This window comes from Neofelis nebulosa, chromosome 9 (assembly GCF_028018385.1).
Source record: "Neofelis nebulosa isolate mNeoNeb1 chromosome 9, mNeoNeb1.pri, whole genome shotgun sequence".
NCBI classification, from domain to species: domain Eukaryota; kingdom Metazoa; phylum Chordata; class Mammalia; order Carnivora; family Felidae; genus Neofelis; species Neofelis nebulosa.
The window spans coordinates 64,385,709-64,409,314 of NC_080790.1; the positions used below are offsets into that span (position 1 = coordinate 64,385,709).

Here is a 23,606-nt window from a genome sequence, read left to right on the forward strand (position 1 = left end):
TGGAAAATAGTATGGGGGTTCTTCAAACAATTAAAGATGGAAATACCACATGATCCAATAATTCCACTACCAGGTATTTACCCAAAGAAAATGAAAACACTAATTCAAAAAGATATACTCACCTCTATGTTTACTATAGCATTATTTACAATAGCCAAGATATGGCAGCAGTCTAAGTGCCCATCAATAGTTGAATGGATAAGGAAGATATGATGTATACACACACACATACACACACACACACACGTATGTTACATAGCCGTAAAAAAGGATAAGATTGTGCCATTTGCAACTACATGGATGGACCTAGAGGGTATTAGCTAAGTGAAATAACTCAGACTGAGAAAGACAAATACCATATAATTTCACTCATATGTGGAATAAAACAAACAAACAAGCAAAAATAAGGTAGAATCAGACCTATAAATACAGAGAACAGAGTGATGGTTGCCAGAGGGAATGGGGGTGGAAGGATGGGCAAAATGGGTGAAGGGGAGTGGGAAATACAGGCTTCCAGTTATGGAATGAATAAGTCATGAGAATAAAAGGCACAGCATAGTGAATATAATCAATGGTATTGTAATAGTATTGTATGGTGACAGATGGTAGCTACACTCGTGGTGAGTGTAGAATATCCTGTAAAGAAGCTGAATCACTGCGTTGTACACCTGAAATTAATCTCACTTTGTGTGTCAACTATAAAAATTTCAAAAAATAAAGGAGTAAAGTACACTTTCCAATTAAAAAATACTTGAAACAAATGAAAATGAAAATACCACATATCAATACTTATGGAATGCAGCAAAAGCAGTTCTAAGAGGAAAGTGTGTAACAATAAACTTCTACACTAAGAAAAAAGAAAAATCTAAAATAACAATGTAACTTTACACACTAAGACCCCAGAAAAAGAACAAATCTCAGTTAGTAGAAAGAAGGAAATAACAAAGATCAGAGTGGAAATAAATGAAATAGAGACTAGGAAGACAATAGTAAAGATCAAGCCAGACAAGGACACTACAAGAAAAAAAATTATAGGCCAATATCCCTGATGAACATATACACAAAAGTACTCAACAAAATATTGGCAAAATGAATTCAGCAGTACATTAAAGGTTCATATATCATGATGAAGTAGGATTTATTTTTGAAATGCAAGGATGGTTCAACATATGCAAATCAATCAATGAAATCCACCCACCACATTAACAAAATGAAGGATAAAAGTCATAAGATCATGTCAGTAGATTTAAAAAAAAAAGCATCTGACAAATTCAACATCCTTTCACCATGAAAGCCTCTCAAAAATTCGGATATAGAAAGAACATACCTCAACATAATTAAGGCCAATTATGAGAAGCTGATACTGAACATCATACTGAACTGTGAAAAGCTTAAAAGCTTTTCCTTTAAGATCAGGAACAAGACAAGGATACTCACTCTCACCAATTTTACTCAACATAGTACTGGAAATCCTACCCAGAGCAACTAGCAAGAAAAAGATAAAAATTATCTATATCAGGAATGAAACAGGGAACATCACTATAGAACCTGCTGACATTCAAAGTATAATAAATATGGGGGCACCTGGGTTATTTAGTCAGTTGAACATCTGACTCTTGATTTCAGCTCAACCATGATCTCAGGTTTGTGGGATCAAGCTCCACATTGGGCTCTATACTGAGCATGGAGTATGCTTAAGATTCTCTCTCTCTCCCTCTGCCCTTCTCCCCTACTTGCACGCTTCTGTCTCAAAATAAGTACAATTATGAACAACTTTATACATACAGATTTGAACAATTTAGATACAATGGACCAGTTCCTTAAAAATCACAAATTACTAAAAATTATCTAAGATGAAACAACCAAATTAGTCCTAAAACTACTAATGAAAGTAAAAAAAAAAAAAAAAAAAAAAGCTCCTGGTAAAAATTATCTCTAGGCCCAGTGACTTCACTGTAGAATTCTACAAAACATTTACAAAAGAAATAATACCAACTCTCCTACTCATTTCCAGGAAGCAGAAAAGGAGAGATTAACTCACAACTCATTTTATGAAGCCAGCATTACCCTGATATCAAAACTAGACTAAATTAGTAGGAAAAAAGAGAAGAAAAAGGAAACTACAGACCAACAGCCCATATGACTCTGATGAAAAACAAAACTGTCATCCACCATATGAAGTCTAAATGAGAAAAACCACACAATCATAACAATTGAAGCAGAAAAAACATTTGACAAATTTAATACCTATTCCTGATTAAAAAAAAAAAAACTTTCAGTATACTAGGAGAGAGCTCCCTCAACTTTATAAAGACTATTTACAAAATACCTATCTTATTGTTAACATGATACTAAATGATGAGAGGCTGAAAGCTTTCTCCCTAAAATTTGGATCAAGTCAACGATATCCATTATCACCAATCCTATTCAATAAAGTACTAGAAGTCATGGCCAGTGCAAGGAGTCAAGGAAAAAAATAAAAGACATACAGATTGGAAAAGAAGAAATAAAGTGGTCCCTTTTTACAGAAGACAGGATTATCCATATAGAAAATCCCAAAGAATCAGAAAAAAAAATCCTAGAATAAATAAGTTTTCCAAGATCATGGAACATAAGGTCAACATGCAAAAATCAAATATATTTCTATATGCTAATAATGTAAATTTGAAACCAAAATTACAAAAGCAATGACATTTTCAATAGCACCAAAAATATAAAAACCTTCATGTATACTTAAGTAACAGTACATGTACAAGGCCAATTATGCTAAAAACTATAAAATGCTGATGAAAGAAATCAAATACCTAAAGAAATGGAGAACAATGTATTTGTGGATTGAAAGACTTAGTAAAAATGACAAGTCTCTCCAAATTTATCTATAGATTTAATCCAATACCAACCAAAATCTCAGCAAAGTTTCTTTCTTTTGCCTTTTTTTTTTTTTTGTAAATACAGGCAACTTGATTTAAAAATCTATACAGAAAGGTAGGAACTAGAAGAAATAAAATAATTTTGAAAGAGAACAAAGTTGAAGGAATCACACTATCCATATGTCCTTCAATAGCAGAATAAACAAATTGTGGTACATCCATACCATATAATACTACTCGGCAATAAAAAGAAATGAACTATGGCTATGTACAACTTGGATGAATTTTGAAGGTACTATGCTACATGAAACAAATCCAGTCTCAAAAGGTACATGCTGTATGATCGCATGGATAGGAATTCTGTACATTCTTAAAAAGACAAAATTGGGGGCGCCTGGGTGGCTCAGTCAGTTAAGCATCCAACTTCGGCTCAGGTCATGATCTCACAGTCCGTGAGTTCGAGCCCCGCGTCAGGCTCTGTGCTGACAGCTCAGAGCCTGGAGCCTGTTTCAGATTCTGTGTCTCCCTCTCTCTCTGACCCTCCCCCGTTCATGCTGTCTTTCCCTGTCTCAAAAAACGTTAATTTTTTTTTTTTAAAAGACAAAATTGTAGTGACAGAGAACAAATCAGTGGTTGCCACCACCTAGAACTAAGGAAAGGGTGTAACTATATAGCGATAGTATGAGGAAGATTTTAGGGATGATGAATCTCTTTTGTACCCTAACTGTTGTGGTATGATAAAATCCACAGAGATATACACAGACAAAAAGTCAATTTTTCTCTATGTGAATTTAAAAATAATATTAACAAAAAGATAAAATATAGGGGTGCCTGGGTGGCTCAGTTGGTTAAATGTCCAACCCTTGATTTCAGCTCAGGTCACGATCTCACAGTTCATGGGTTCGAGCCCCACATCAGGCTCTGTGCTGATAGCATGGAGCCTGCTTGGGATTCTTTCTTGCCCTCTCTCTCTCCACCACCCCCAACTCATGCATGCACATGCACTTTTTCTCTAATACACTTTAAAAAATTTTTTAAAGATATAATATACAATTGTAATATAAAGTAAAATATGCTTAATGATAAAAAGGCAAAAATAATTTTGAAAACAAATATACAATGTATAACTTTGGCAGAAAATGCAAAAAGAATAGCAATAGTAGGCCTCAAGGGGAAGGTGGCCTTCAAATAAACACAATTGGAATATGTAGAAACTGGAGACAGAATGTTAGGGCTAAAGACAAAAACAGAACAAGCAAGTTGATCTTAGTATTTACTTCCAGCAGTGAATTCCAAGACTATAACATATAAAAATTCTGGGTTTTTTTTGTTTTTTTTTTCCTTTTTTTAATTTGCTTGTTTTCTTTTTTTTAGAGAATAAAGAGAACACAAGCAGAGAAGGGGCAGAGAGAGAGGGAGACAGAAGATCCGAAGCAAGCTCTGCACTGTCTGACAAGCAGCAACAGTGAGACCAATATGGGACTTGAACTCATGAACCATGAGATCATGACCTGAGCTGAAGTTGGAAACTCAACCGACTGAGCCACCCAGGTGCCCCCAAATTGTTTGTTTTTTTTTAATATATACTAAATCACCACATACTTAATTTTTAAAATGAGTTCCTGTACAGTTGGTAAACAAAAGCATATTCTCTCTAAAGGTGTTAAATCCCCTCCAAATAAAAATTATTAATTGCATATTCAACTTTGTAGCTTATTAAATGTTATAGCACAGTTATCTTCAAACTCTTTTAGTGATAGAATGTTCCTCAAAAGCTCGATACACAGGGGGCGCCTGGATGGCTCAGTTGGTCAAGCGTCCAACTCCGGCTCAGGTCATGATCTCATGACTCGTGAATTTGAGCCCTACATTGGGCCATGTGCTGACAGCCCAGAGACTGGAGCCTGCTTCAGATTCTGGGTCTCTGGCTGTTTCTGCCCCTCCCCCAGTCGTGTTCTGTCTGTCTGTCTCTCTCTGGCTCTCAAAAATAAATAAACATTAAAAAAATTGCTTTAAATAAAAACAAAGCTTGATACATGGAAGATCAAAGTGAAAATGCGCAGGTTGAAACATGAGTGGAGGGACCAGAGCCCCTACCCATTTCACCTGTATGCCAGGTTCCATTAGAAAACTGTGAAGACCTATTGGTAACAGATTTGTCCCGTTCTGAGTTTGCTTATAACACCTCCAGTCGTAACTACATTTGTAATAATTTCTTATTAAGTATCTGCTAGATTTTCTTTTCTTTAAGCATAAAAATCAACAGTAGCATTCTGGTCATATTACATTCTATCATTACATTTTCACTTGGCTTTATTAAATTTCTGCCATTCTGTAATGTCTTTGTTTAGCTCTTTTAATGGTTTTACTATAGAATGTAAAATATAACAACAACAAAAAACCCTGCTTTATTTTACTATTTACATGCGCATGGAAAACCTTGATCTTTTCATTAAGTACTTCTCTTTTGACAACTGATAAGGGATTTTTGTCAATGATATTCCACAAAGGATTTCAGACTATTTTTATCAAATATAATAACTGGCAATTGTATTACGATCCAACACTCAGTAAATTTATATCATCGTTATTCTTCTTTGTGCTTCTTTGCCCATTCCTTAGTGGTAGTGATACATACTTCATATTTAACTTCATTTTATAATAGGCTATTTTTCAATCCATTTACCTGTTTCTCAAACACCCAACACTGCTACATTCTAATTCAGATATTTTCATCATTATTAACTAAGTACATTTTAAGCTTGCTTGAAGGATTAACATATAATTTAACTTTCTTTAACTTTCAACTCTATAATTCCTAACCATGGTTTATAAATCTACCTTAGAAATATGGATTGCAATACAAAATTCTATGTTCATAATGATTTTTACTGAACTGGTTGTACATTGTTATCATCAAATCTTCTCTTAATTTTTTAATTCATTTATCTCTTATAAGTCTCTTTCAATTATATATTTTCAAGTGTCCTTTATCTTTGTGGTAATCTGTTATAAAATGATTTCAGATTTCCTAAGACCTCAAATGTTCCCTCCTATCTCTTAAGAGACATTTAATTTGGCTGGATAGTATACTGGAATGATAGTCATATTTCTTTTAGCTATCATGAAGTCTCTGTATTTTCAGCCTATGAATTAAGGGCTAATATAGTTCTTGACCTCATTTCCTAAAATGGTATTGTAAATTTTGTATTTTGTTTAAAAACCTACTATGTAAGAGCTTTAACCTTGCCCTCACTTTTTAAAACACTTTCTAAAATTCATGCTGAAATTAGGTTTCAAAGGGAAATCTTTCTCTTTAATAATGGTCTCTATTTTGAAAAGGTCTTTACCTTCTTGTGTGATATTCTTATTATCCAAAGATATATTACACACACAGGTAAGAGAACTATTATTTTTTTCTTCTTGATGATCTCTTTTAGGTCACTGTTCTCTGACACAGATTTGCTTTGCTCGTTCATTAATAGTACAACTAATTTTTGCTCAGTTGTATCAATTCTTTCCATAAAACCTCTATGTTTCAGTATCTCTTACCATCTTTTTGGATCTCACAGATTTTCGGGGTCAGAAAGAACTTAAATGTCCTTCTTCCAATAAAAACCTCTATTTTTACAATGATTCCATAATTCATTCAATTTACGTTACACTAAATTTCAGAACAGTTACACTTGTTCAAAAGTTTTTTGCTGGAGTAGAAATTCTGATACTATAGGGTCTATACAATTTTTTTCTTCTCTTTTCATCACATGGCAATATTTGCTCGTTAGATATGCAGCTTTCTTTTGCTTTTTTCTCACTTATCTTGACATGTATTGTTTGGGGATGTTTTTTAATGGGTCTTACTATTTCTTCTCTGCCATCTTCCTAACACTTTGTAAGAAAGTGTACATAATATCCACTCTCAACTGTAATACACATTTGACACTGGAGATCTATGCTAGAATTGGAATACATGATCTTTTAATAGAAACAAGATCAAGTATAATGAATAGCTTTTCTTCACACTTTCCAGAAATTGAAATTAATAATCCTATATCACTATAAGTGCTCAAAAACAAATAGTCTAATGTAATATTGTATTTTGTTCATTCTTTCCCTTGCTATGTATATACTCCAAAGAAAAAAGTAACCTAGCATAAAAACTAGCATTGCAATACCTATTAAATATCTCTTCTCCACTAAAAACACCTAAGCATTTGCCTCTGCATGAAATGTTACAATTTTTTTCATAAAATCATTTATAAATTTGTAATAAATCACTACTATTATGTAAAAATATCTTGAAGGTACTGAATAATCTTGCACAAATTATACTTCTATTAAAGATTAAGTATTTGGGTACTTGAACAAATTCTGTATGACAATATACTCTTTATCAAGATTCTACTAATCTAAGTATTTTTTGTTTTGTTTTACTCTCAAAAGACCTAGTTTTCTAAATATTAGTGTATCTTTACTACCCAATGAATAAAAAGACACGGTCAAGAACAATCCAATATTTGCTAAATTATCTGTTTTTACAGGATGCCTATTCAAATTGTATCATAGGGTTTTAAAGAGGCTTCTTTTGATCTTCCTGCTGCTGTTTAGAATCAAAACAACTGCATAAAATTATTCATTTTTCAAAAAGCAAAAAATCCACCAACTCTTTCTTACCAGTTTGTATGTGCTATTGGTTGACTGCTCTCACATTTTTTTTTTCATAAAAATATTGTTTGACCCAAGTATAGTACTTTTTTAATGCATTTTTCCAGTTCTTAGCATTAGATTTACTATAAATATCAGATGTTCCTCCACAGATTTTGTGAACTTAATATTAAAAACATATCACTGATGCTTGACACACCAGGTTCTCAATCTGAAGGAAAATGACACCGTTATCAGCATTATCACTAACAGATTTCTTAAATGAGCTGCCAATACTATCAATTAGATATTTCACAGTTATTTTAGAAATGAGCATGTCACGAGCATGTCATTTGCAACTATCTTCCCTGGCTAGCGTTAAATTCAAAGTGTTCTTTGACAAAGGACATCAATCAGTAGAGCCAAGAGACCTGAGTTCAACTGTAGATTGGGACAATTATACAAACTGCGGCACACAAGCAAATTCCTTCACCGCCCTAAGCCTCGACATCTTCCTTATTAGTTTATTGAGAGAACGAAATGAAATAATGCACGTAAAGCATTCAACACAGAGCTAGGCACGCACTTAAGTGGAAGATTTTAGTAGAAGTTGATGTTGATAATGATTTCCTAACAAAGATTTCAACAACTATCCGTAGCAGTTACTGGATGCCGCGGACACGTATGACTCATCTGCTACTCTTTAGTGTAGATTCGCTCTTTCATTCTTTTCTGCTTTTCTGTGTTCTGTGTTCACGGCCTCCTGGGTGAGGCTTTGGGAGCATCACCTCTAAGAATTTCATCAGGTGGCACTCAGAACATATACAATGGAAGCTATGCTCTCCATGAGCCTCTTTTTCATACATGTTGTAGCTTCCAATTGCTCTTGCTTGAAATAAATTTGGGGAAAGCTGCTGTTACTCCATGTTGAGCCTAGATGAGAAAAATGGCCAGTGTCTCTGGGGAATAATTAACAAAAGACAGTTTGTTTCATCTTCATGATAAAATACGGCATCCCTATTAAAAGGCAAATTCATCATTCCCAAAAGTTAAATAGGATGACACTTTAAAAGTAATTCCAGCTGATTAAATTTAGGGTTCTGAAAAAAAAAATTAATTCATGAATATAGTCTGAATCCTTCATTTGATTTTAAAATGTATAAATGTTCATTTAACTTTGAGCCCTTGCCTCTCAGTGTTCTATTCTGAGCTAGTCAAACAAGTGGTAGCAGGCATGCTGGGCTCAATAATACTGCCTCTCATATTTAAATACTCTTTTTCACTTGGATTGCAAATTAAAGACAGTCTCCTGAACACTGACACATTTTCAATGATTGATTTTGCAAAACGTGTTGATTTTTCTTACACTGTTTTGCCTCTGTGTGTGTCAACTTTGGCCTTCTTTTCTTGCTCCTTTGCAGCATTGCTGTCTCTTTGAAGCCATTGTCTGCCTGATATGAAAAATGTACATTAAACCTCATGACTAATTACACAGACAGAAAATTCCTGAGCTCAAATATAAAACTCCCAATGCCCAGAAACCATAACAAAAGCTTCTGACTATGTACAAAACTCTTAATCAAACCTTTCATTCACTTGAGTTAAAAGAAATTCCAATAATTTATTTTCTGTTAAAGTTGTGTTTATATTCTTTGAAAAGCAGATTTCTTATGCATGTTACATGCCTACAAATCAATCCATTTAACAACAAACAACATCCATGCATTCCCTCCACAAAAGTTTATACTTGCTGTTAGGTCTGCTATTAGGTACTCCTGGATGAATTCAATCAAGTGCTACGCATAACTGTTTTCTGCTAGATACAAAACTGTTTAGGCTTAATGTGGTGTCCAGTTTTTTTTTTAACTCCCTGCACAATGCATTAGCAAAGTAGCCTTTTCCCAATAAATCCTAAGATCTATGAAGTACATAGTTTCTTATAGTTTAAAAATATACTTGAAAAGAAAATGAACAGATACTTGTCTCCCCTAGAATACACAGAGTAACATCCCTAAAAGTACAGAGCCATACACACACACACACACACACACACACACACACACACCACATGATACAGTACACAGAGCACAAAATTTCATCTCAGATAACCTAGCAGTTGGGAAAATTATTTTTCCGTAACAGACTAGCTCTGGAGTTCATCTAGCCTATCGTTTTTGAAACACTGTCTGTCATAGGGAAGGCCTTGCTTAAGCACCCTGAGAGAATGCCCACAAGGAGTTTCTCATGTAGCGTTGTGGGGGAGGTGAATGAAAGAGTACACGCATAGTCATCGTAGGAAGACACGAGATAAACACTGAAAGAACACACCATGGAAACAAAAGACGGGAAAGTTGTGGGTGCTCCCCTGCTCGCTTGCCTCTTCCTCATGTTCGGATTTTCGCTAAGGGCCACCGGCTGCCATTGGTTTTCACGACCCAAGCTACGACAGACTCCCCTAGCTGCCGGTCCACCAAATCAAGGTACTCTGCTCTGTGTAAGCTGTTGCTTGCCTTTCTGTTAGACCAGCTCTCCTCTGCCTCTAGCTGTTCTTCTCATGCACTTACAGAGTGCAGTCAAGGCATCACATGCCATCACACTACTCTTTGGGGAAACCTTGCACCAACTACCAGCGCACCAACTGGCTGGTCCAACCTTGGAGATAAAATTTTAGTTGCCTGAAAACAATGTTCCAGAACAGGGAGGTGAGAGGAGGAAGGGGGGAAAGTGGCCACATGACTCCAGAAATGGCCACAATACCTAAGCAGAGTAAGTTGGAATAAGGTCTGCACATGAGCCAAAGCTTAGAATTTCATTGCCTTTGTTGGCTCATGTCACTTCTTTAATTAATGTCACTTTCTCTGTTTTAATATCAGAGCAAGTGACAAGAGTGCTTCTGGATGAATTGTGTTTTCTGAGGGCTGTATGGCATACTCTCCCGCAGTCTGACAGAGGGACGTGCCAGCTTTACTTGGCAGTTACAATGCACCAGCTTTAGTTTTAGTAGTTTAATTTGTGGCAGTTATATGTTTTGAATACGTTGAAGTATTCACAACGGTCTCATGGAATCTGTTCCATAGATAAAGTTTACACAGTGGAAAAGAAAAAGCAGTGGCTATAAGGCGATTAGGAAAAGCTTCTCTTGGCCACAGCTGGCCTTATAGGCATTCCTGTAAATTTAAGAGCATTTAGAGGGATACGATTAAAGTGGTCATAAGGAATGATGCCCTCCCCTTTTTCTGCCCAGTTCTGTAGTTGGTGTGAGACGATCATAAGGAATATGATATTTAGAACTCAATTTTATGCAAAATCCATTATTCAAGAAGTGAAGTTTATATACATGATAGACATGCAATGAAATAAATGTTAGAATAGAAAACTTTGTTACTTATGCATTAAGTTGATTCTAACATTTTGGTAAACTAAGTTTTTATTGATATAAAATTCAGAACAATTCCTGCATTGAGGATAAAGGACTAAACTTTTTCTTTCGGTTTGGAGGGTGAAGTATCCTGAAGGGTTTTTGTTTGTGGAGTTTTTCCTTCATCTCCTTTATATGCTTTCGTGAAGCTCCATCAGCTCATGGTGAGAGCTGCCACCAAGGAGTTCTTCCAAACTTTGCCTGCCCTTTCTAAATGTAGGGTTCTTTACTGCAGCAGGTTGAAGATCTGGCTTTGATTGCACCTGGCTCTGCTGGAGAATGGAAATATTCATCTCCACTGAATGCATGCTGCTTAAGTGCTGGAGGCACTTGCAGGAGAGTAACTCTCATTGGAAACTTCATTACAATACTTTCTCTTCCCTACATGAAGTAGTAATTCTCATTCACCAAAGATAGAATTTTGCCTGACACAGCCACGGGAGCTCCTGTTTGACTTTCAAAATTAATCAACCTCTAAGCTGGAGTAGAAATGGCATGTCCTTTAACCTTAAGCACAAAAAGCTCTCAACAGACTGCAGTTTTTATATCCCTGGATGAGAGTTTGGGCCCCTAATACTTAAACTTGATGCACATACTGGGTTTCTGGCATGCTTTTGCCCATACCCATCTGCTAGCCTGGCACTGGGCCCATTCAGAAGGTGTGATGCCAGTTTCAATAGGGCATAGGTGCCAATCAAAGATGGGTTTGGAGGGGCAGCATGCAGAACGCAGCAAAAGTCAGCTCTTCTGCCAGAAGATCCTCCTGTTATCATATAATGCCAATGAAGGGCCACATGCTTCATTGCTTGGGATCACACTGCATCTGTAGATGTTTCTGGCCTTCAATGGATGTCTTTCTACAGAATCATTTTCCTCAAGTATTACTTGATTGGAGACGTTAAAGAAAAGTCTACCTGACTGAAGTTCATCCTTTTAAAAGGAACGGTGGAAGCATTCAACAATTGTCTTGACATACTTACTGAGTTTTCTGCCTTTTCTCCTACAATACTCTTCCATGTAGAATACGGTATAGTGTATAAAGTCCACGCATTGGACTTTTAAGGGACAAACATTCTGAAGAAGCACTAATTGCAAAACCAAGTATGTGAGCAGTATAAGATCCATAAATTCCTCTGTAACATTAAATGTGAATGGTGGACAAGTTTTCATCCTCCAAAAAACTATTTTCAAGTGAATTCTCATATTTAGAGCTTCAGAGTTTAATTTTCCTCTCCTTTATTTCATAAACATGGGTATTCCTGTGTCTGAAAAGAAAGACCATACCTACTCTTTATTCCTCTTCTTCCATATCGAAAGGAAAAAGAAAAAAAAAACCAAAACACTTCAGAAGCAAAGTTTATCCATATTTCATAAGGAAGCCAGAAGCTCTCAAAAGCTGAGAATTCTTTTATTGTGTGGCAATAGAGGTGAGCTCATTTCATGAAGAAGAAATTTCCCTATAGCAATAGGTTTCAAATTTTAAAACCTTGACCACTGTAAACAGTTACAAGACAGTAACAGGTGCAGTGGAAGAAACATAATATATAAATCAATGAAGAATGGAGTAGTTTGTAAATCTTCCCTGAAGGCAAAAGAAATTTGACAGTAAAAATGTTGAAAATGAAGAACCATAATATATGTTAAAAAGAAGATCAGACACTCAACAAAATGAAAAAGACAAGCAAAGGCTAAGCCTTAGAAGAACTCTCCCTTTTTATACAAAGAACCCAAGCTTCTGTAAATACTTAGATTTCTTAAGCTGATAGGTACAGGAACACTCCTCTTTCTATAAAAACTCAAAATTAATAGCCTATGGACAACAAACACAAAATTAAAATATATCTTCTATAGACTTTTATTTCTGGTGTATAGGTCTAACAAGTGCATTAAATTCACAGAATCCCAAGTGATCCCTTCCTCTTGTCTCTCTCTCCACACCTTCATCTGGGAACTAATTTACTATATATACTAGTTTCTAGTACTAGTTTTCCCGATTTCATGTTTATTTCCTTCTTCTCACTCCCACAGTATCGTTTTCAAAATTTCCTAGTTACAGTCACAGTGGCACTGTAATGTTGCATTGTGTCAGATAAGAGTAACTGCTTACCCCAAAGCCTTCTCTATAAGACACTGCCAAAATGGCATTTAATACAGCAATACATAATGAAGCCATATGTGTTCCAATAATGCCACTCTGTTGCCAGAATTATCATTGGCTCTTCTGAACGTTATTCTATATACCTTAAAAATTAACCCATTACCGTGGACAAAAATGTAAAGTAAGTAAAAATGACACATGCATAAATCATCTTTTCTATTCCTTCAAAAATAGAAGTCTGTTTCCTTATCAGTAAGTGAGGTAAGCTTTGATAATTTCTAAGAATCCTACTTAGGCTACCCTCTTCCTCATTCCCCTGAAAAAACATTTCTTCTATGTTTCTAAAGCAAAGTAGAGCTAATCTGAAAGCATGTCCCAAAAAAGGTATGACCATCACTTAGATGAAATCTATACATTTATTCATGGACAAGTGATTCAATCTTAAGGCTTCACCAGAGTTTAATTTTAGTTATAATAATGTGTTCTTCTTCCTAAAACATAATGCTTTTGATTTTTCAATAAAACATACATAGATTCTGCTAGATGATGTTGTAATAATCAACTTGTCTCAGCTTTTCTTGTGACTAAGAGTACTTCTGTCAGATTATAGACTGGAATTAAGGGTGATATCTGTAATTATGGAAGAGAATAAAGAAGACTGGCTTGTGTAGGTTGCGTATCCCAACCTCAGCCTCATTCTGTTAGGAAAATACCTGTTGAACGTCTATTCTGTGCTTGGTATTCCCAAGATGCTAAATGGTCATCACTATGCCCAACTTCAAAAAAACTAAAACTTCTACAGATAAACCATTGCTATTTTTACTCATATAAGCCTTCAAAGGAATTGGGCTTAAGTTTACTACATATAACTCTGTTTTTCTGGATACTTGGCCTAATTTCTGAAACCCAGTATCCTCCATATCTGAGGTACACGAGATACAACTTAAATGAGAACTTTTTACTATGTCATCATGGCTACTATTGTAAATTTTAGGGATAAAAAATATTCAGGTCAGTAAGTAAAAGTCAGTCTTCCAATGGCATTCTCTATATTCTTAGTTTTACCACATCAGTAGCTAAATCTATCATAATCCATGGCAAGATAAATGGAATACCAGTCCAATGGATGTCTCTGTCACCATCCCAATCCCCTGTGGTACCAGACACTGAACCTGAGATTCAGCTAATCACTGAGGATGGGAGTTTCTAAATAAATAAATAAACAAACAAACAAATAAGAAACATTTAAGTGCTCACCAAGTTCCAAAGTTTTTAAAAACATTACTCCATTTAATCCTCATAATTACTATTATCTCAACGATGCAGAATAGGAAGGAAGTCTTGTGACTAAGGAGGAGTCATTCAGTTTCTAAATGACTCATTCAGGTCAGAATTCTACCCAGATTTGCCTAACACCAAAACCCATGCCTTTACTTATGCAATTCTCCCTTAGTTTGCTTGGTTCTGTGTTGCACCTAGCATTAAATCAGAATTCAAACTCTCAGTTCTCTCTCCTTCCCTCGATTTTCAGAAACTTTTTCACGTATTTGATACTAAAATTATAGCAATTTTTCCCATTCCGTAAAACAGCTTTCTTTGTTCCTTTTCCTCCTCCTCTTTTCATACACAAAGAACCTTGTCTTTGTTCTTGTATTCAGACTTTTCTTTTCCCTCTTATAACTATTTCTATTAATGCTACAGGCACAGTATTTCTCCAAGTCATGAGTAAATACCAAACTTCTCTGCTCCTTCCCCTTTACTCTAGGTTGATAATTACTGAAAGGCCTTGGCTATTGATCTCAAAGCTAGAGGACAGCCGTACGTGCACAAGGAGTTAGACACAGCGGCTAGTTTCTTCTCAGCCTTAGGCAACAAATGCTGATGAAGCGTCTGCCGAAACAGTGTACCTGGAAGGAGTACTACCTGAAAAGAATGTAGCTGGACATAAAGGTGTTATTAAGGAAAATCTGAATTTCTTCATTTATATACAGGAAATGATGAAAAACATGGCAAAATGCAAAATATGATACAATTTGATATGAATTTGCTTAGACAGCTTTGAAATGATTCAGTACAAACTAACCTGAACAAAGTGATTGCTGATGGCATCTCATTAAAGAGCTGATCCTACATTTACAAGTACCACTTTTGATGGAACAATGACAACATTGGGAACACACAGCTCTGTTATATTTTCTGAAGTATGAGCCTCTTCCTCAAAATAGCTACATATTTCTTCAAAGTCCTTCCTCAGTGCTGTGCACTTGCTAATGTTCCCAGGATCCGGGTTCTAACATTCAGATAGTAGAGGGTACTGCGTAACATATGAAACCTTAAAAATTGTTGTAAAACAAGTATTAGTTTGGTAATGAGAAAAACTAAAACGTGACACAGACTGAAAGAAGCAAAGACTTGAATACAGACAAATAAATCACACACCTCAGCAAGTTTCTTTTTCACAACAGGAACCACACAAGTAGTGAATGTGTGTATATGTGTATACTTAGTTTTTAAAATGCACTTACAATTAAATACATATTAACATATATATTTACATTTAAAAAAGAAAGGGAATAAGATCATTATAATCAAAGTATTTCAAAGTATTTCTTTGAAATTACTCAAATAACCCAAATATCAGAAAGCTAACAGTATAACTGATAAGCCATGGAATCCAGGGCTATATAGCTCAGTGACATCAGAAATTTATTCAACTCCCTCTCTCTGACTTTGAGTCAAGACACTATATTAGAGATCTTAGTTAGCTCTTTGCTATACAAGAGAATCCGCTAATTCAAAATCTCAATCAACACTTCTACAGGGAATTCTACTCTGCTGACTCTAAGTATACTCTAATGGCCTTTACCAGTACCATTCAATATGGTAGCCACTAGCTGTATGTAGCTACTGAGCTCCTGAAAGTGACTCAATACATCCTGGATTTTAAAGACTTTAACTAAAAATAATTTTCTTTAATTTGATAACATGTTGGAATAATAACATTTTAGATATACTGGATTAAATAATATATATCATTGAAATAAATTTCACCTGTTTCTTTTTTACGTTTTTTAATGTGGCTTTTAGAAAATTTTAAATTACCTAAACAGCTTGCCTTATCTTTCTATTTAACAGAGCTGCCTATGTCACTCAACCTAGTACTTAGAATCATAGCATTTTTCAAGAAAGTTCACACCCTTTAAATGAGGAAAATGTTCTGTATTTAACCCATGCTTTATTTATTTATTTACCTATTTGTATTTTAGAGAGAAAGAGAGAGAGAATGGGTGGGGGAGAGGGGCAGAGGGAGAAACAATCTTAAGCAGTCTCCATGCTCAGTGCAAAGCCCCACCTGGGCTTGATCCTAAGACCCTGGGATCATGACCTGAGCCAAATCAAGAGTTGACGCTCAACCAACTGGGCCACCCAGGTGCCCCTAACCCATGCATTTTTGTGTATTGGTCTTATGTTTCCAACTAGAGTAGGCACTAAGATGATTAATAAGCAGGGGTTTTTTGTTTTGGGTTTTTTTTTTTTTATTGAATAACATTCACTTGTTCAAAATTATAATCTTAATTCTATCAGAAAAAGAGCTTTATCCATCATGATCTATGAAACATGTTTGTGAAGGATAGCAAAATGTGTGACCCTAAAATATGCCTCTTTGGCAGAAGGATTATTTTGGGCTAACAGCACCTGATAAAAGAGCAAATGCAGGGAGAGGCTTTCTCTGAATTCCCTTTATTTGCATAAAGACTGAGCCTCCAAAAAAGACTCAATTGTTATAAATTTCCTCCAGGGAAGTTTCATCAACCAGAGAAGACTGACTCTTACCACAGGAGATTAGAAATTGATGCCAATCTCAGACAAACTTTGTCACAAACTATCATATCCCCCATCTATTCTCCTAAGGGCCCATTCATCTTTCCTAAAAATCATTTACTCTCCTTTAAGTGAGCTCCATCCCCTTTCCCTTTCTCCTATTAAGACAGTATATCAGCTCTCAGGGCACCTGGGTGGCTCAGTCCGTTAAGCGTCAAACTCTGGCTCAGGCCATAATCTCATGGTTTGTGGGTCTGAGCCCCACGTTGGGCTCTGTGCTGACAGCTCAAAGCCTGGAGGCTGCTTCAGATTCTGTGTTTCCCTCTCTCTCTGTCCTCCCCCCCCCCCCATTTGTGCACTCTCTCTGTCTCAGCTCTCAAAAATAAAAAATAAACATTAAAAAAAAAGACACTATATAAGTTCTCAAATATCACTGCTTTGTGGGGTATCCACTTTTTTACTGTGATATCCTCATGTACATAACATTAAAAATTAGTAAATTTGTATACCTTTTCTCCTGTTGTCAGTTTATTTCATAACCCAGCTCTCGAACCTAGGAGAGTAGAGGAAAAGTTTTTCCTTCCCTACTGTCTGAAATGTTTAATAAGGAATCCAAGATTCCCCAGTGTAGGTCTTTTACCAGTTTCTTAAACTCCTATAAAAACAGATGTAATGAGTCAATCCATTTAGGATTGAGAGTAATTTTTTTTAATCACTAATATTTATGTTATTCATTAAATCCAGTCATGTAATGGATAGTCCTGATCATTAAACTACAGATTTAAGGTAGCCCTGAATGATCCTTTTAAGTTCAGCATAATTTAAAATTTTTAAATGTAGTGTAAAGATATACTCAACTAGGATTCCTTATCTGTACCAAAGAACAAAAACATAGATTTGAGGGTCTATTTTCTCATTTATCAAGGATGGCAAATAACAAGTACCATCTAGATGCACGGGACAGAAGTTAATTGATTCCACACAACAGATGCCGTGAGGTATTAAGACTCAATTCTCTAGTGAAGCCTAGTTAAGAAATGACCACAACCCTGTATTACTTAAATATTAATGATTAAGATGCACAGTTTGGATTTATACAGCTGTGGTTTCTGAGCTACAAAATGCAAAATTTCCAGGAAAACACACTCTCAAGAAAGAACATTAACAATTGCCTGGTGGACTTTGTAATTATGCTCTGAAAGGACTTCTAAGATTATCAGAACACGAATGGCAAGTAGTGGAGTCAGCCGTATCTTAAACCAGACATGCTAGTAAATGTTAATGATCCTCATTTACTTAAAAAGGTATATTTATGAATTCTATTGTATTTCAAAGTTTCAATGTTCAAAACAGTAAGTAATCACAGTTCCAGTCACATATATAGGAATATTTGGTAACTTATAGTTATACTTTACCTAAATATATCAATCCAAATCCTCCAGAGCCAATCATCTTGCCCAGCACCCATTGTTTTCCTTCCATATCATCCAGAATGGTGCCTTCTGGAAGTGGAACAGGAAGTCTGTATTTCTCATTTCTTCTTGGAGGCATCACTTCTGTTGGCAGAAAGGTTGAGACAAGTAATTAAAAATAAAAACAAGAAGTCCAGGTAAAATTCATTTCTCAAAATACCTTCTATGGGGCACTTTCCCAGGTGCCTCAGAATTAGGATTCTGAAGTCAACTGGACTTGGGAAGGCCCACATACTACATTCAAGTCGGAATTTCACATACAATATTGAAATCTAAGAAGTACTGATATTAAAAAACAAGCAAACAAACCTGTTGAACTTCACTTAAAATTTCCAAAATTCATTTAGGGAAGTCTATTATACCGGGCAGAATATACCTTAAGACGTGAGTTTATAATTCCCAATGACAAAGAGAAAATAAATTTCATATACATGTAAATACTCCTTCAAGAATGTAAGTATGAAAGACAACGTCTTGGGTCACTAGGAAAGAATACAGTTTCGGATTAGGAAAAAGTGACAATAGCAACATATATCATCACCAAGCACAGCAAGTGACATCAGGGACACAGAATAGGTACTCAGGAAATATTTGTAAAATAAGTCTAGAATTTTCATGGACATATAATTTCTCAGAGCACAAAGTCACAGGGCAGTTTCATTGTGGCACACTACACTTTCAGCTTGTTTCCCTCTACCCTGTGTCTTCCCCACCCTCACCAAAGTGAAAATTGCTCTGCCTTAGAGATTAATCAACTACATTTGTACACAGGTTTGTGATTTTCACAATGAAAGATTTTTAGTTGGAAGAAAAAAATTGCATAAGGAGATAAAAAACCCACAGCATATCTGCCAGAAACTAATTTAAATGTGAAGGTAATTGCAATCCTCTAAGTATTTCCAAAACAATTTTGAAGAGTGGTGAGTACTTTGAAATGAAAGCTAAAGTTTTCGTTGTATAATCTTTCCATGTTTTGAATGAGAAAGTTTGTTCCTTTTAATAAGGTTTCCCTTCTTCACTTTAATCCAATGCCCTGCTATCTTTTACTTAGCATCAAGGTCTCAGCGCCAAGGAACACAGGAGAAACCTTTCAGGATAGTATTCACCTGTCCTCCTTACAGGAACACAAGGGAAGCGGGGAATTTAGATGGTGAACTATGCCTAAAGCAGCTTTGTGGGGGTTCCCCTTGACCGATACTTTATATATACTGGTATCCAATACATGTTTGCTGAGTTAAAACCTAAAGTGTTCAAAGAACAACTTTTCAGCCGGACCTAAATTCTAAATACGTATAAACAGGATAAACACATTTTGGAGGCGGGAGGGAAGTCCGTGGTATCAGAACTTGAGACCTGAAATGTGACAGTGAAATGCACATCCTGGGCGCGGTTACAGCGAGCAAGCGGCGGCCTCCTCTCCAGGCCAGTTCCACCCCCACCCCCGACCCCACAAGGGTGTCCCTCTGCTCTGGGGCTCCTTACAGGGCTACGATGAAAAGCGCTCAACACGAGTTGCTGGGGACAAACCGGTGCCCAGAGGCCTGAACACGCGCCAGGACTGGGGGGAAGGGGGGGGGGGGGGGCCGCCGGCATAGCGCGGCCCACCTCCCGCCTGCCTAGACCCTCGGCGGGCCCCTTGGCGGGCCCCGAACCGCCGCGAAGCCCGCGGGCGTCTGGAGACTCCCTTCCTGCCCCCAGGCTCTCTCCGCACCGCCGAAAAGCGAACCCGACCCCCTCCCGGGTCTAGCTCCTCCGGCCCAAGCTCTGGGCAAAGGCGAGATGAAGGGGGCGCCGGTTCTCGCTCCAAGTGAGGGGAAAGTGAGCAACCAACCGCGGCAGCAGGGACCCGCCCGAGCCCAGAGGCCCCGGCGCTCGCTCCGACAGCAGCTCCTTCCGCGGCCCGCGGGGCGGCAGGGCAGGCGGAGAGCCCGACGCTGAAGTACCGCTCCGCCCGACGCCCAGTACCGGGAGAGAGAGAGCGCTCGCCCGGCCCCAGGCTTCCCCCGCCGCCAGGCCGCGCGCGGCCCCTCCCGCCTGCTTTTGGGGCCGGGCGGGGCCGCGGGCCACCAATCCCGCGGGGAGGCGGGCCGGGCCGGAGCCGGCCCTCGGAAGGGCCCAGGCTAACGTCCCGCACCTGGGCGGGCTGCGCGGGACGAGCCCGGCGCCTTCTGGCTCCGGGCCGGACTCAGGCCTAGGGGCCTGCGAAGCCTCCGACGCCCGCAGCCTGCGCCGGCGTGCCAGCGGCCTGCCCTCGCTCCATGGAAGACCAGGGGAAGAGCGAGCGGTGGGTCTAAATCGGAAAAGGGGGCTGTTACTGCCACACCCTGGCCCGCCAGTCTGGAGGATGAGCCATCAGATCACTTTGGTGCATTTGTGTAGGAGGAATTTTACGTCTCGCATACCATGATCTCTGTACCTAGAGCTTCCAGACCAGTCGGCGAGCCTTTCCTGAGCTCTTACCCCGTAACTGGTCACACTAGCCAGGCCCTCTGGAGCAAGAAGCGCGGTGTGAGTCAGAAGGTCTATGACAGCGTTTCGGTTCTCAGAGGCATACTGTCTCAAGACCTATTTAGTGGTTGGATAGACTTTACCAAACTTTCTTTTGCCAAACTTTCTTCTTTTTCTTTCTTTCTGCCTGTGAACTGGAAATAACCAAATTTAGGTCATAAGGTATGTTAAATAAAAATTTATAATGACACGTGTTAAAATGATAAAGAAAACTTTACTCCAAACTGTTACAATAGGAGAAAGAGGTGCATTCAATGTCAAAGACAACAAAGGAAAGTGGGAATTTATAGTCGGGGGCGGGGGCGGGGGTAGTTCAGTGGATGAAAAATTATTAGGAGGAAATGTCAGGGATAAAAGGAGTATTCTGGCTAAACTGAGCTAACAGGATTCTTGCTGAAGACAGACAGGCCTGGGTGATCAGAACTGATCTGGGGGATGGTGAAAGATGAGGAACTGCGTTAGACGTGGAGGGTGTTCCATTGTGGTAGATGGGGGATTGGCCTAAACTGACTTAGTGGGGTTCTCACTAAAATTGGACAATGTAGACAGAACATGGAAGTCAAAAGCCATGCCCAGTTGAAAAAGAGTTTGGGGGAGCCTGAGTAGAGTTTGGTCCAAGAAAGGATGTTCAGCAGGTTATTAGCTATAAGATTATTATGATAATTTAGTGAGAGAAACGTATTAACTGGTTTTCTAACACATAATAATGACTCATAGTGAGCTTCGAATATTTTAGGGTGAGCTTCTAATATTTTAGGGTAGACAAAAGAAATGCTCCAAAAGCCATTATTAAACAATATATCAACATCCTATTTAGGAAATCAGTACTAACTTGGAATGTAAACTGAAAGAAAAACCAAAGTCCTTGAATGACTTTGATGGAATAAGATTTTAGGACTTCCTACATTTGTCACCAAATGAAAGATGGCATGAGAAAACATTTCTTAAAAAGCACTTGGTGCTGTGGATAAAAAGCCTTTTTAAAGAAATTCAGTAGCCTATATGTAGAATAATTGCATCCTTTAAGGTCGTCATTCACTAACCCAACAGTGTCCATTCTTATTTCCATAAGGTATATATGTAACTGATGCTCTTGGTTGCCTATCCAAACATATGGGCATTCTTTCTCCCATTCCAAATTTGTTCAGGTTTCTACCCACTTCCCTGGGTTAATTTCTTTGGGAAGATGCAGCTCCAGCACCAAGCACAACCAATTACTCCTGAGGAGTCATACATGGCTCTTCTCTTCACACCTATACATCTAGTGTATTTGTGTCTTTTTCTACTCAGGCCGCTATAACAAAATACCACAGGCTGGGGGGCTCATAAACAACAGAAATCTATTTCTCATAGTTCTGAAGGCTGGGGAGGTTATGACCTAATGATCCCCCATAGGCCGCATCTCCACCATCACATTGGGAATTAGGTTTCAACATATGAATTTTAGGGGGACACAAACATTTAGTCTATGGTAGTTGGCAAATCCTGTTAGCTCAACCTCCAAAACATATCCAGAATCCATCACTTCTCACCACCCCTACTGCCACCATCCTGGTCCAAACCATCATGTCTTTCTTAGGTAATTGTGGTACCCTCCTAAATGCTGTCCTATTTTCTACCCATCGACCCCTTCAGTCTATTCACAACAAACAACTAAGTGATCTTTTTAAGAAATTAAATTAGATCATTCTTTGGTAAAAACACTTTAGTTTTATTCTAAGTCATTCAGGAAAAGCCAGTCCTTACTATGACCTTACTTCAACCTTGGCAGTATTGACATTTGAGCCAGATGATTCCTTGCTGAGAGGGGGAGGAGGGCCCAGAGGGAGTCTATCTCCTATAGATACTTAGGATATTTAGCACTGTAGGATATATAGCAGCATCCCTAGCCCCCCTAGCAGTTCCTTCCCACCAAGTTATGATGACCAAAACTGTCAACCAAATTTCATAAATGTTGTCAAAATTGCCTCTGGGTGAGAATGACTTGTCTGCAAGGATCTACATTTTCTGTAACTACCCCATTTCCTACTACTCCCTCCAACCACTGTGGCCTCCTTGACCTTCTCAGAACCTTTGCACTTTACCTTTTTCCTGGACTACTCTTCAATCTGTATCTGTATCGCCTACTCTATCACTTTATTCAGGACTTTATCCAAAAGTCAACTCAGGGAGTCCTTTTTTAAACCACCCTATCTCAAATTTCAACTAACCCATGATACTTCATAGCCCCTTTTCTTTTTTTCCTCCTAGTAGTTACTACTGTACAACAACATATTATACAGGTAACTTATTTTGAAAATAAACAAAGAGTATTCCTTGGTACATTGTATGCTCCATGAGAACAGGCAACATTTTTGACTGTTTGAGTCACTACTATATTCCAAGTCCCTAGAATGCAAATAGAAAACACACTGTTTTCTTGTTAAATAATAAATGAATCATGATATTACCATTCCCCTTTCCAGTGATTGGTTTAGATAGTATGTATATATGAAGTGTAGGTGGAGACAAAGAAAAGTTTTCTGGGCACTTCTATAAAGAGATGCTCTCTTCTGGATATCATTCTGAATGTGATGCCTAGAATTTCTGCAGTCATCTTGTGAACATGAGGGTAAAAGTATAAATCGAACACCAGAAATTGCAAAACTTTCAACAAATGAGGTTAAAATACTTATTTATATATCAAAAAAAAGAAAGGAAGAATAAAAGAAAGAAAAGAAATTCAACACTTAACTCACTCCTCATATAAAACTTGACTTAAAATTGATCATAGA

The 23,606-nt window shown here is 37.6% G+C and overlaps 1 protein-coding gene across 6 annotated transcripts in view; it reads right to left on the reverse strand.

Annotated features, from left to right (window-relative positions):
• Positions 1-20,570, reverse strand: part of VRK2 (VRK serine/threonine kinase 2) — a 103,594-nt gene extending 83,024 nt beyond the window's left edge. Inside the window, exons 1-2 of one of the 6 annotated variants that reach the window (XM_058684026.1) lie at positions 20,459-20,570; positions 18,268-18,408 (exon numbers count right to left, since the gene is read on the reverse strand). In XM_058684026.1, coding sequence (XP_058540009.1) covers positions 18,268-18,403 — 136 coding nt within the window. In that variant the 5' untranslated portion in view covers positions 18,404-18,408; positions 20,459-20,570. Of the gene's footprint in view, positions 1-8,880; positions 8,966-15,113; positions 15,363-18,267; positions 18,409-20,155; positions 20,371-20,458 lie in introns of those variants that run through there. The other 5 variants (XM_058684024.1, XM_058684030.1, XM_058684029.1 and 2 more) reach the window with 5 other exon arrangements.
• Positions 20,571-23,606: the final 3,036 nt, after the last annotated feature.